Genomic DNA, 14,222 nt, shown 5'->3' with positions numbered 1-14,222 from the left:
TATTATTTAAATAACCGGCCTTGACTATGACTCACATCAGTATTTAAAATCATAAGAATGTCAAGATCTTCCCTTCATTAAAATACCCCTATACAAATGGTGAACATTGTGGCCTGTATTGGCCCTGCAGTATAAGCTGTTGCCTCCAGTGAACATAGACCACACTGTAACACTGCTCCCACTGTCTCCTAACCCATTTTCCACACCAGATAGGCCTACCTCATATCCCATCCAACAACATTTATGTAACTGAAACGTAAGCTACTTTGTTGGTAAAAAAAAATTATAATTAGAAAAAAAAAAGCACCAAGCATTATAGTAGCAGACATTCTGAGTGAACACTGATGATATTGAGCAGCATGGCAAGCGGTCGGGACATTGTTAAACCCATAAAAACCTTCATAAAATCAGGACCACCAAGCAGAAACACAGCAGCCGCTCACATGGAGCTTGAACAGTATGTGTTAACGGTGCAAAGCACAATTGAGCGAAATTTAGCTGGCACAACAATAGCAACAGAAAAGCTAAAATCTGAAAGTTTTCTAACGTAACCAGGATGTCTCAGCAGGTCTTATGACAGTAGACTAACACCAGCATAGAATACTGTGTTCATGGCACATCCATTTTTCTATTGTTGAACCTCAGGTCTAGCACAAGCGCATATAACTGATCAGTTTCCTTGAAATGGTGCGGCGACCATAAAACAAAGTAGCTTACTTACTCATTTAATTGACTTCAATTCTTCCACGCTTTGGAAACAACGTCTAATTTTGGCATTTTTGCTGCCTCCGGCTCCCTTTCTCTACCTAGCTTATTTATTTACTTCGTTTGCACCAATTTTGTACTTAAATGTGAACATTTTAATTTTGTCTTTTGATCTACTTGCTTGAACTCGACGTTCACACAACAGTCCAGCGAAAGCCAATTAATATCGTTGGACAATATTTACATAATCTCGCAAAAATATTTGGTATAACAGTTAAACAGGGAGGTTTGATATGTGTATCAAATATTTTTATTGGACACAATACATTTAAATACTTTCAGTGAATGTTATATAGTGGCATAAATTACAGTTTAAAAGGAAAACCAGTTAAAATAAAACCAAAATGTCGCAGGTTGATTAGGTCAGTAAAAGGCTCACGCCAAGGAATTCGCAGTTCTTGACTGGAGAATAAAATAAAGATTTTGTTGATGTTGATTATTTATTCCAAGTTCACAAGGCCGCTGATAATTGAGGCCAGAATGCCTCTTCTGCCTTATGATAAATGTGCCTCTGGGTTTAGGGGAAAATGTACACTTGAACATTGGAATTTGGGGTTCATTTTAGATTTAGGCATTACCAGTTATTGTTAGAGCTAGGTTAAATCTATAGGCATCAAGGTTACGTGATGGAGGTTAAATTTAGGATTACAATAGTGGTTAATTGGTTTGGTCCTCACAAGGATAAAAAAAAAAAAATGTGGGAGGGAGAGAGGGATGTGCCAATATATCAAGGTACGATCATGAGCGTGTGAGGGGAAGCCTAGGACATGCGTGTGGCTGCGTGAGAAACCGGCCGTGTGTGTCCATTACGTAACTCGGTATCCTAAACTAGAGTGAACACGTGTCCCAGACTGTGAGTGACAGTCACGCATTTCACCCCTTTGTCCAGCAACCAAACAACAACGTCCGAAATTTTACCAACAAGTCATTCACTACAAAGGTTGATCTGTCCCTTACTTCAGATAGACATTCCGACGTATCTATTTTGTGTTATTGGTACTTCTCCAATCTTTGTTAGAGTAAGAAGTTCCTCACAGCAAGGCTAGCACATCATGTTGTCAAGATTTGTTAAATCTTTTGGTTCATATTCCAGCTTCACTTACAGAGGAGCTGGAAAGTGTAGCTAACTTTTTTTTGCAAAGAGCTACAGATGCCTAAATAGCCTAATATATTGTCATTCCATAATAAAACAAATCTGAATTGTGAGGCTATATCTTTGCACAATACTTTTTAAATTTGTTGTGACTTTACTCAATTCCATTTTACAAGGCAAGTTTCTCCAGACAAGTATTTGCAATAGCTTTCCTATACTACATACCTTTATAATTACATAATTAGATATCTTCTTTAAAGGTTTCCACCAACACATGATCAAAATTACTTAGATGAGTGGATTAGGGGATGTTACCATTTGCAGTAATCAAAGCTGGTTGTTTCATTAAACAGCAAGGAGGAGGAATAACACTTCAGTAGACCAACATTACACGCACAGGCAGGTTGTTCCAATGGCTTTTTCCTCACCCTCGTTCCTGAATCTCTCCCCCCCCCCCCCCAACATTCCTGAAATTTTTAGGTCATGTTTTCCTTCATTACAGCAACAAGCTACAGCTGGATTGGATTGAGGCTTGCTAGCTGGCCTTTCACCTCTTGAGGCCCCTTTCTCCCTGGCTCCAGTAGCTTGCTCTGCTCGACTATTTTGACATCAGATAAGCACCAGCAGTCAGTCCGTAACTCAATCTGGCAAGGGATTGCTGTTTTAGTGTTTTCTATGTTCCTACCTGGTTGCGATTTGTTGGGCTCTAATAATTATTGGGGGAAAAACTGAAACACACATTCACGAGGGCTTTCACAGATGTCAACGCTGGCAGCATTTATCAGCATTTTACTGCCATATAGGGCAGTTCAACATGGAACTGCTTGGCCATACTTACACTGGGCATCCAAGATTGAGAGTTAATGGAGGTGTGAGGAGGGTAGATGTGTGAAGATTTTCTGCTGATCTTGTAGGCACAGGATTATATCAAAGCACAGGTGGTTACCAAAGGGATTGATAATGTCCTCGTGGGTTGTGGTAACACAGGCGCCATATGCAATGAGACAGTCATCAATTGTGTTTTGCAGTTGTTATGTCCAATTTTACACATCAATTGATTCTTGAAGGATGTATTTCTTTTGCTGTATAATGCCAACAAGCTTCTATAAGGGTGAGCTGAGTGCCATTATTGTAAAAGTACACTGAGAACCAGATGTTGCTGTTTTGCAAAGGTACATTTGTGTTTAACAACACATTTCTATGTATAATAGCAGTAAAGCACCATTTCAATTGTTAGCTAGAAATAGTTCCGTTGTTTTTGGGATTCATACATCAGGCTAAACTTTATATTTAAACTTTATGTCTAAATGGACAATTATATCTCCATATTAGAAGAATGCATGTACATTTCTTTGGGGAAACGGGACTTCATTGAGATTGAAAACATGTCAACTGCCCTAAACTCACTGGCATCTACATCTGTGTATGTATAATATAGTTCCCAGAACAATGAGCTTATCTATTCAAAACCAAGAATGCCAGGCCTAAGGATATACTGACAAAATATGTGAAGGTGTGCATGCATGCGTGTGCACACAGGGCAGCAAGTGTGTATATTTAAAATCCCAGGCTGGTAAGAAAAACAAAATGTGCTCTATCCCCGAGAAGGATAGTTCATCTTAATTCCTACCCAGGTGCCCACTGTGGCTGCTCATCTCACCCCTGAAATTTAAAACATGAAAAGCAAAGGTCAAATTTTGTCTTGATTGACAACCATGTGAACTTAATCTTGATCTCACTTACGTGTTGCCTCATCCAGTTTGGTCCGTCTTACATTAAGTGGATTTCCTTTTTGAACCTTTAATGTTGGTTCATGGTGTACATGTAACACCATGCAGGGGCCCAGGAGGAGGGCATCGGAGCCTGTAGTGTTTTCAAGTATGAATGTACAACGTAATGCAAGAGATCTTTACATTGTAATGTTGTTGGGGGAAGCATCGGGCAGCATCCCATACACACACACACACACACGTATGAACTATGCACCCTCCCTCTCACCACCACTGTTAGGCAGAGTAGCCTAGTGGTCAAAAGTGTTGGGCAGTAAATGAAAGGTTGTTGGGTCTAATCCTTGAACCCTGAATGTAAAACACACAGCATCTCACAAAAGTAAATATTTGAGTATATCTTTTCATGTGAAAACACTGAAGAAATGAAACTTTGCTACATTTTGTAGTGAGTGTACAGCTTGTATAACAGTGTACATTTGCTGTCCCCTCAAAATAACACAACACACAGCCATTAATGTCTAAACCGCTGGCAACAAAAGTGAGTACACCCCTAAGTGAAAATGTCCACTGCCTGGTAGTACTTTACTTGTTCTTGTTCAATGACAATAATGTTGAATCTAATCTAATTTGCTTGAGGAGGAGATCACATTTCTTTTACTGTAATTTTACAAGGTAAGTATGCTAAGAACACAGAGGTAAATGCTAAGAGACAGAACAATATATATATATATATATATATATATATATATATATAATTACACATACACAGTATCTCACAAAAGTGGGTACACCCTTCATATTTTTGTAAATAGGCAGTGGTTGTCTTGGAGTATATTTCCTGTGGAATGTATAGATGTGCAATGAAGGCAAATGCAGAACAAATTGCAATACTAAATATTCAATTAAGGCAAATAGAGTAGGGCAGAAAATGTACAAATATTAATTATAGTTTATGTTATAAGTAGGATAATAGTTGTGTGGGTACAAATGGCAATTCTAAATGGCATTCTAGATGTGGAATCGAGGCAAATTGAATGTGCAAGATGCATGTGCAACTGAAATGCAGGGATAGCAGCAGTGAGGTTCCTGATGTAGACAAGTACCTGTAACAACTGAAAACTTCCATTATCAGACTTTGCAATTGCAGTGTCAGAGTAGTACAAAGGGTGTAGTGCAACAAGGTCTCTAGGAGGCGGGGGTACGGTTAGTGATGGGTCACAAAGTTCACAGAGTTCTCTGGGTCACAGAGTTCAGCAGAGTTACAGTAGATGGAATGAATCTGTTCCTGAGCCTGCTGGTGCAAGAACGAAGAGACCTGTACCGCCTGCCTGATGGGAGGAGGGCAAATAGTTTGTGTCATGGATGTGAAGTGTAGCACTTACTATGGGTTGTAGATAAGTTAGGACCAGGCTCTAGGTTCAGAGGAGCAGTTTGTTGCTAAATAATAGATAAAAAGTAAGTTTAAACGCCAGCTTGTTTATATAAAAGAATAGAAGGATTTAAAAGCAAAATAAAAAATAGTAAATGGTACCTCAACACAGTTCACATACAGAATTCACATAACATAGACAATCTTTATATTTAAATGCAATCTATCCAAGTTTCAACCTTTCTTTTGGAATGGAGATAACAAAAAACTAAGAAAAACAAGTACTATTTTCCTTATTTTCAGTTTGATTCAACCTATTTGGTTTCAGGAATAGTTTTCAATAGTTTCAAAAGTTCTCTTTAATTTGTAATTTAGTGTCTAGTATCTAGAGTTAACTCAGTTTAAGTTCTAATTTTAATCTCAGTTAGTCATAAATCCTTATTTCAACTTAGTTTGGCTAGTTAAGATCTTTGTCATTTTCCTGTTAACATGCTACGCCAGTGAGCAACTGAAGCTAAGCTTTTGCAATATCAAACCCATTTGCTAGTTCGGCACACCATAGGCTAAATGGAAAATAAAACAAAAAAGGCCAAATCAAATACAACATTCACAGTTCAACAGAATGAAAAGCTATGGTGAATTATATTCAACATACAGTAAACCATAATCAGTTTATTTTCAACAAGTGCAAAGTCTTGCTAGCGACCACTTTGTGCAGTCCATAATAATTCCATGTGGTGTGACGTGGGAAAAAATAAAGGAAAATAAGTTGTCGGTTTAAAGTGATATCACATGGCTTCAAACATTCACACTTTTAACTTTCGGTCAAATTATTAAATAACAGCAAAATAACCCACAGTCTACCTATGCAGACAGAATGCTTAAAACACTGTTTTGTTTGATAATTTGGTTTCGCTAACTGGCTCAGTCTGGCTAATGTCTTCCTTATTGCGTTCATCTCATGCACTCTCTTTTCTTCCTTCGACAGGAAGAGCTGTATCTCAAAGTACTAGGATACTTTTAACATGACAAACTAATAAGATGCATTACTACTACAACTTGGATGTTCATTTTAATCTTATTTGACCTGGTTGAATCATGAATTTTATATTTAATATTATGAAATTTGTCGGCACATATTTCATTGTTATTTATTCAAATTAAAAGAAATTTACAGAAGGGTCCCTGATGATCCCGCGCGCCCTGTTCATAAGGATCTTGGAGAACAGGTGGGCTTTCTTTGGCCTCCTCAAAAAGTAAATGCGCTGCTGCACCTTTTGACCACGGTTGAGCAGCAGAATGAACAGCAGCAGAATGAGGCAATCAAAGTCTGTTATTTTCTGGTTTCTAAAGTGAACTCTGAGAGTTCACAAATCTTTCTGTAATTGTTTAAGAAAAGAACCACTACAAAGTGTAAGGAATCATTCACTGCTGAGACATTTATTTTAAAGTATATCTGTATTGCAAAATCAACATTTGGAACATTTCTGTGGACCTTTGTTATTTTGGTTCTGACCGTATAATTGTTGCACTGAGGTAACATTATACAGTACCTGTTCAGGGTTAATTGAAATCATGTGCTCTTCCTCACAGCTAGATATCAATAAACCTACAGAAATACTTAATTGATTTTAATTGAGTGATTTAGCTTATTAGCTCAATTAGCTGTTTTAATACCAAACAGTATAAAAAACATACTTCACAGTCTAGAAACAGCCTCGCAACGCATATAAATAGATTTTATTGAGAAATAAAATATTTATAAGGGATATTTCCATTGTTTACATTCATTTAACCACAATTGCTTGACATATTCTTCCATTTAATTCACTGGGAAGAACTGAGAATTACTGTTTTGGAAAGAAAATGGAACTGCAAATAAAGGTTGTACTCTTGTACCGAAACACATTTGACCATAGATGACATAACCTCCCAGTGGTATCCGTTAGGCACTCAGACCGTGAAAAACAAGTTACGGTAATACATGGGGGGAAAAATAACATTTAGAGACCCAACATTTTTAAATCATTGGTTCTGTTCAGAAACGTGGGATGAGGGGATGTTAGACCACAGTGGTTGATGTCATCAAAGCTAACAGAGGAAATAAGGTGACCGGGCAGAACATCTGTTTTCCAAATTCTAAACTTAGGAAAAAAATGATTCCAAAAGGGTTCTTTGCACCATGATAGGATTCTACCTATAAACTTTATTATGCAAAGCTTTTTTCAAAAAAGATTATGGTTCTAGGTAGAAATACTTGAAAAGTATACAAGGTAGAATTCTCTGAAAAGGGTCTAGCATCCAATGTGTTTATCCTATAGAGACAAACCAAATAATAGTTTAAGTGTCTGAGTCTTTCCATGGAAAGCGCAGCAATTACAGCATTGAAATAAAATGTTTATGTTATCTTCAAGACCAACACATTAGAAGGGTTGATGATTTGATGAATCAGCCCACAAGGACTCCATTCAACACATCATCATTTCAGTTCCTCGGATGTCTGAAGATTCTTGACAGAATATTGTCCATCCTTTTTTAAATGTTTTGCCAAACAAAATATGATAAAAAAAACTTTTTTAAAGGTAATTGGCCTGTGTGACGCCAAAATATCAAAGTGGGCAAGAAAACGAGTAACAGATTTAACCACTGAAAACCAACGCTCATCTAATGAATGTTTACTAAGCCTTAAGAGGCGATACATTCTTGACCCATAATTAGTCATGGTAATAGCATTAACAGAATCAACTCTTTGGGGGTCTCTCTCTCCGGTTACAAAAAGAACAGTAGCAAAACAGAGAGGAGGTGGTGGAGGGGACTGTCTAGGTCAGGAGACAGAAAGGAGGTGGTAGAGGCAGACTGTCTAGGAGACAGAGAGGTGAAGGAGATTGTCCAGTGGACATGGATTTATGTCTTAAGTGATGTGTAGTGTGTAAACATTAGAGGCTACTAACATTTGCCAAATCTGGAGTTAGATGTAACTAGCAAGAATGCTCATTTTGAAATGACTTGGCTTTTATTTTTTACCATAAACTTCAAAGTAAGCCACAATGGTTGTTTTCAAGAGTAAAAACAATGATCATTTTCAGATGAATCAAGGGTTTTTGTAGCAATAGACTACACAACATTCTCATGTAAACATTTGGAAAAGTGCACAAATGGTCCACCACAAATCAAGCCATCAAATGAAGGTTTTGCAACCCAAGATGGCCGCCAGAAAGGTATGCAATTGAAGGCACAGATGGGACTGTGTCCAATTAAATCCAGACATCTCTGAAGCAACAATACAATTTAACATTAACAATGACACCTTGGGAAACCATCACAGAGACTACTTAGGTCAGTCTACGTCAGTAGCTTAAGCTATAATTCTGAGAATGGCCTTTATCTCAAAATGTGTAGCCACTATGCAGTGGGCAGACAAAGAGTTAGATACGAAAGGAGATGAAGCACACTTTGAAGTGTGTGAAGTTGAAAGGAGGGAGGAGGTCTGACGGCAGCTGTGGGATTTACAGTAGGACCATATGGGACGCATTGGTCAGCTTCACCTCCTCTTCCTCTGTTGACAGTACCAGATGTCTACCAACCTGGTAGCCCTGGATGTCAGGAGGTTGTGTCTCCGTCCCCAGGACTTCACCAGGACATGCACCATTTGATGTGTGGCTACAGACTTTCTAGTTCATTTGGAGAGCAACAGCTTTTGGTTCAGTGAAATAGACTGAGACGATTTCAAGGATATCTTTGAAGGAAATTATGTATTTAAGCAATGTATCTGGCCAAGTAATTCACACTGGTTTACAGTACACCACCCTGGTAACTATCCAATCCTTAGCCTCTATTCTCAAGCCCAGCCTTTCCCAAAACATACTTTTTTTACATTCTGATGTTGTGTAACATTTTGCATTTCAAACTTTGGTCAAACCAATTAAGTGTGGGTTCTGTAGTAAGAGAATCTGATAGGTGGAAGTAATATGGAAACTTTTCTACAGAGAAGATCAAACTATCTTTTACATTATATCTATACAATTCAGGTGTATTTAGGCTAGGGTTAAGGGGGTAGGGGGCAATTAAGGATTCAACATACATAGGCTGTCACATCATTCCTTTCAAGACAGAATCAAGACCTATTGTCATTTTTTCCAAGTTTCTATTTACTTCTTGAGTGCTACTACATAATAGTCTGCAGCTGGCTCTTGCTAAAGCCAGATATATTTTTTCCTATAGGTTTTTTTCCACATTGTATTTACCACTCCAGAAAGCTGTTGTTCTAGCTTTTTACAGGCAAATAGTGTACTGGCAACTATTACTATGTACAGTTTGTGTTGATTTACAATAGATTGTCTGTTTGCAGGGTAAAGTAGGAAAATGAGGGAGGCGGTTGTTTGGTGGAGTGAGAGGGAGGACGAACTACAGGTAGTCTATATATGGTCCTGTGAGTCCTTTGTAATGCCTTACCATCAATCTCTCACAGGACTCTGAAGCTTCATCTGCGCCTTGGTCGATCAAAGGAAATAATTCTTCCATTCTACACCATTCTAAACACCTACTAGTGACACACTCATTTTATTTCCCTGTCTGACTCATACTTGGGTAGCTCCCTATTTTCAATCTGGGACTACAGACGTCTGAAAAAAAAACACCAGCTTCCCCTCCCATTTTCTCCTGCTCTCTTTTTCTCTCCCTCTCTTCCCCTCCCTTGTTCTCCTCCCTCTCTCCAGAGACATCTGGCTTTTCAGTACCACAGTCTTCTTACCTGCTGACCTTCCCACACACAGAGGGAGAGAGAGAGAGAGGAGAGAAAGGTAAGAGAACTAAACGCTTGTTGTTTCCTGTGATGTTCCTGTTCAATTTTCCTTAGTTCTTTGGACTTTCCCTGCAGGGATTAATGAACTTAACCCAGTCCAGGCTAGGGTTCTGGCGAAGTCCGTTGGATACAGAGTGAAATACTTGCAACTTGAGCGAGGGAAAGGACAGTAAAAATGTTGGTACTTTGAAGTTATCTGATGCTATTCATATTGTATTGGACAATGTGGATTTACTACATGGCACCAGTGCATGGCTACGTTTATACAATTAATGCACAGTACTGTGGAAATACTGTCATCTAAAGTATTAGTGTGTGCAACTAATGCTATTTTGTGATTGCATTTTCAGTGTGGTATTATCCTTCGATTACACAAATGATAATACATTCTGTTGATTACGCGTTGAATGAGTCAATATGTTATGGCCATACTGTTTGTCATTATTGTTAACAAAACACATTTTTGTCTGTAAATATTCAGTGCTTTACGGTTTATTAACTATTAACATGTGGTCATTTCTGAGAATTTATGGATCTGGGTCTGATTCAAGACAGACAATGCAGTTCACTTTACAAAATGTGTGATTCAGGCTGAATCACAAATAGTTTGGGTCAAGGAAGCATTGTCAACATATTTTAGTCTCTGTAAGTGTATCCTATTAGCCTCAGATGAGCGATTCCAGTTCCAGAGCGAGAGATTCACACTTTGTTAAACATTTTGTGTTATTTAAGCAATCAAAATGCCAAGCATTCAACTGTTTAAAAAGAGAAAGGCTTAAAACAGTTAGCTCTCTGCATTTTGACACCAAAATATCAAATCAGGTTAATACTATGTAAGGCTATTTATTTACAGAACGTATGGAAAGTTTACTCCTTTTCTACTGCTGTCTCATTTTGCTTTGTCCTTCTCTCCATCCTCCTCTCCCTTCCTCCATCAGTCGGCTTCCCCTCCTGAGTAGAGCTATGTTTCCCCTCCGTGTCCCAATCTTGGCCTTGCTGGTCAGCCTGACTGTAGGTCAGTACTACGACTATGACTACCAGCCATATGCCCAGCAGAGCGCATCCAGCCCAAACTGCGCCCAGGAGTGTGAATGTCCCATCAACTTCCCCACCGCCATGTACTGTGACTCCCGCAAGCTCAAGTTTGTGCCCATCGTGCCATCGGGCATCAAGTACCTGTATCTGCAAAACAACCTGATAACGGAGATCAAGGCCGGCGTATTTGACAATGTCACGGAGGATCTCCGTTGGCTGGTACTTGACCAGAACCAGATCACCAGCGACAAGGTGGCCAAGGGCTCCATCGACAAACTCACTGGTCTCCAGAAGTTCTTCTTTAGCCACAACAACCTGACCGAAGCCATAATCCCTCCTTCCAAGTCCTTGGATGAGCTGAAGATGACGAACAACCAACTGTCCAAGTTCCATAAAGCGAGCCTGTCCGGGATGAAGAACTTGACTTCCGTTCACCTCCAGCACAACAAGTTGACTTCTGAGTCTCTTAACGGTGTGTTCAAGGGCCTCAACTCGGTGTTGTTTATAGAAGTGACCAACAACAAGCTGAAGAAGCTGCCTTCGGGCATGCCCAGTTCGCTGGAGACCTTCTACGCCGATCACAACGACATCAGCAGCATCAGTGCCGGGGACCTCAAAGAGCTGCCCAAACTGGCTTACTTGAGGTTGGCCTACAACAAGCTGACAGATGCTGGGATTTCAGCAGGCGTGTTCAACGTGACCAACCTGGTGGAGCTGGATCTGTCATACAATAAGCTGAAGTCCATCCCCGAAATCAACGAACAGCTGGAGCATCTCTATCTGCAGGTCAACCAGATCAACAGTGAGTCATTTCCTTTGTATTTCCCTTTGCCTTTTATCTCTAGCCTTTCTCGATTAAATCAGACATGCAATAATTATTATTGTTATTACTGCACTATTTATATTTAAGAACACATTTCCTATTATCCTCTGGTCTGTGTTGCCTATGCCACTGTTAGACAGTAGAGCAGTAGAAAATGTTGAATCATGTATGAGTCAGCTGACCAACCACCCCATCCCAATGCCCCCCCATTCCAGAGTTTGACTTGGGTAGCATCTGCAAATTCTCTGGACCCCTCAACTACTCTCGCCTGAAGCACCTGCGTCTGGATGGGAACAACATCACACATGCCGACCTACCAAGCGACAGCGCCAACTGCTTGCGCCAAGCCACCGATATAGTCTTTGAATAAGGACCCCTCCCCTCAACTCAAAGCTCTCCTGCACAACCCTCTCTTTGCGTCCCACCTTTTTTGCTCACAACCACGTTACTCGCAATGCTGCTGTGTTTCGATATTTACACTAGCCAACTACTGTAATCATTCTGAGTGTTGTTGTAGTGTGGATAGTGAATCCCAAGCACAGTGTAAAAACCCATCAGACCACAGCTAGTCCTTCCTGTAAATACACACAATTAAATAATAGACTGACCAAGGTAAGGAACCCTGGAGATATTTTATTGCAGTGCATCATGTTCTTCTAATGACAGCCATAGGGTGTTTTGGCCATAGCAAATGGCTGACCCTGTACCAATAGTTTTACCTAAATTTGCTGCAAATTAAATAATCAGCAACACTATATAACAGGGTCTCATTAAAAGCACTTGAAGTGTGTACTTGTCCCTAAATGTCTGTACTTTTTTTTTTTAAAACAACTGATGTATTTTTGTGTGCAAAAGAGACAATGTAGGTGTTGATGTCTGATTAAGGTGCCTTTGATATAAAAGCAGCTCACACACTTCAAACATTCCAAAGCAGTGGCACATGTTGTTGTTTTGAGGTTTAGTACATTGAGGAGTATGGGAATAAACGATTTGCATATAGATGCATTGCCCATTCCTCTATTTTATGTTTGTCTTGTATGTTATGACATTTCTATAGGCTTCTTGTATTTAGTAAGTACACTCCCAGAATCATATTGCTGTGCAAAAGACCTGCAGGTAAGGAAAACGAGAATCTAAGAAAGGTCTGTTGTGTACTCTATATCATGTCTACTGGGAGAATACTGAACAGTGGAACACTTTGGGAACCAAATTAAAGCTTGTATGTCATGCAAAAAGGTATTTTTGTGTAATCCTTACTGACATGATTAAACAGCTGGACGCTGAATAGCTCTGCTGAATAAATTGAGCGTCACAATGATTTATTATGCAGCTGCAGATCAACGTTTTTTGTTTTTTTATTCAAAGTTTGCATTAATTGCATGCATCTCATGGTAACTCTGTATGATAGTAAATGCTAGCATTCGAAGTCGTTGTCCGTTCATGGTTGCATTGTTTGCCATGTTGATGTATGCCCGTAAAGCCTGATTAGATCGACAACAATTGGTTGTGAGGCTAAATTTATCTTGCTCTAATATTGTGGCAATGTTGGTGGGCTGCAGTGCAATTGAACTGAGTAAGCCTATACCCTGATTTTGTGTTAATATGGCTTTTGACTCAGTAATCGCTGGTGAATTTACTGTGAGGACATACAAAACATTTGAATAAAGGAAAATTTCCAAACTACAATGTTTGAATGGTCAGTGTTTGATTTAAGTGTATAATATTTATCAAAACACAACTGAGATACATTCATTTAAATTTGTTCAAGTTATTAAAAAATTTAATCTGAAACATATGCTGTCCTTTAATGAAAAATGCCTAAAATTCGAAAACTCTTATAATATGGAGGACTGCTCAGAAAGCCAGTGTAACGTGACACAAATCTATCTAAATGTCAACACCACCTAGAGTCTCATCTCTACAATCTCATCACAATTTATTGCTTGGGCTTGATGAGTCTGGATATGGAGGAAGACATGGAGGTTCAGGGTGGGATTAATCAAGACTGGAAGAAGAAGCATACTAGTCTCTGGCTTGGCCATGATAGCCATAATTAGATCCATCTCCTTCCTTCTATGTCAGGTCTGAGACCTGGGTTTGAACCGCTGACTCAGAAAAGAAAGGGAGAAGTGACAAAGAGGAAGAAGAATGAGAGGTTTACCACACAAGCTCAACCATTCACTCGTACATGTTGATTTTGTTGCTGGAGCTTTCCTGAGAGAATCTTGTTCTTAGGGTTTATGTTTTGTTTGGGCCTGTAACACAATGGCTGGCAACAGTTTTCCTGAAGGAAGTTGGACTTCTCCCAGTGTCACGCTGTGTCTCTCTGCACATTAACATCAAGGGGAGGATTGTGATCTGTTGCATGGTGTCCTGGAATGGTCTGGTGGGCGTAGCAAAGGGATGTGGGGATAAATGATACTCAGACTTAGTAAATATGTGGGCACCATGTGAACTACAATCCCAATGCTCTGTTTCCGTGTTTGGAGAGGTCAGCAATCCTCGACTACAATACATGAAAGAATCTTAAGAAAAACACACCTCCTGCGTTTGAATCCAGCCGACAAACATCTGCTACACGTCATCCCTAGTTAAAGATGCAGTCC

General features: G+C 39.4%; 1 protein-coding gene across 1 annotated transcript; it reads left to right on the top strand.

The window, feature by feature from the left end:
- Nucleotides 1-9,480: 9,480 nt before the first annotated feature.
- Nucleotides 9,481-13,302, top strand: lum (lumican). The gene is made up of 3 exons (XM_010887384.5): nt 9,481-9,756; nt 10,697-11,595; nt 11,832-13,302. The coding sequence occupies exons 2-3, from the start codon at nt 10,722-10,724 to the stop codon at nt 11,984-11,986; spliced, it is 1,029 nt and encodes a 342-aa protein (XP_010885686.2). The 5' UTR covers nt 9,481-9,756; nt 10,697-10,721; the 3' UTR covers nt 11,987-13,302.
- Nucleotides 13,303-14,222: the final 920 nt, after the last annotated feature.

The sequence above is a fragment of the Esox lucius genome, chromosome 23 (genome assembly GCF_011004845.1).
Source record: "Esox lucius isolate fEsoLuc1 chromosome 23, fEsoLuc1.pri, whole genome shotgun sequence".
Classification (NCBI taxonomy): Eukaryota; Metazoa; Chordata; class Actinopteri; order Esociformes; family Esocidae; genus Esox; species Esox lucius.
This window is presented reverse-complemented; position numbering and strand designations above follow the sequence as displayed.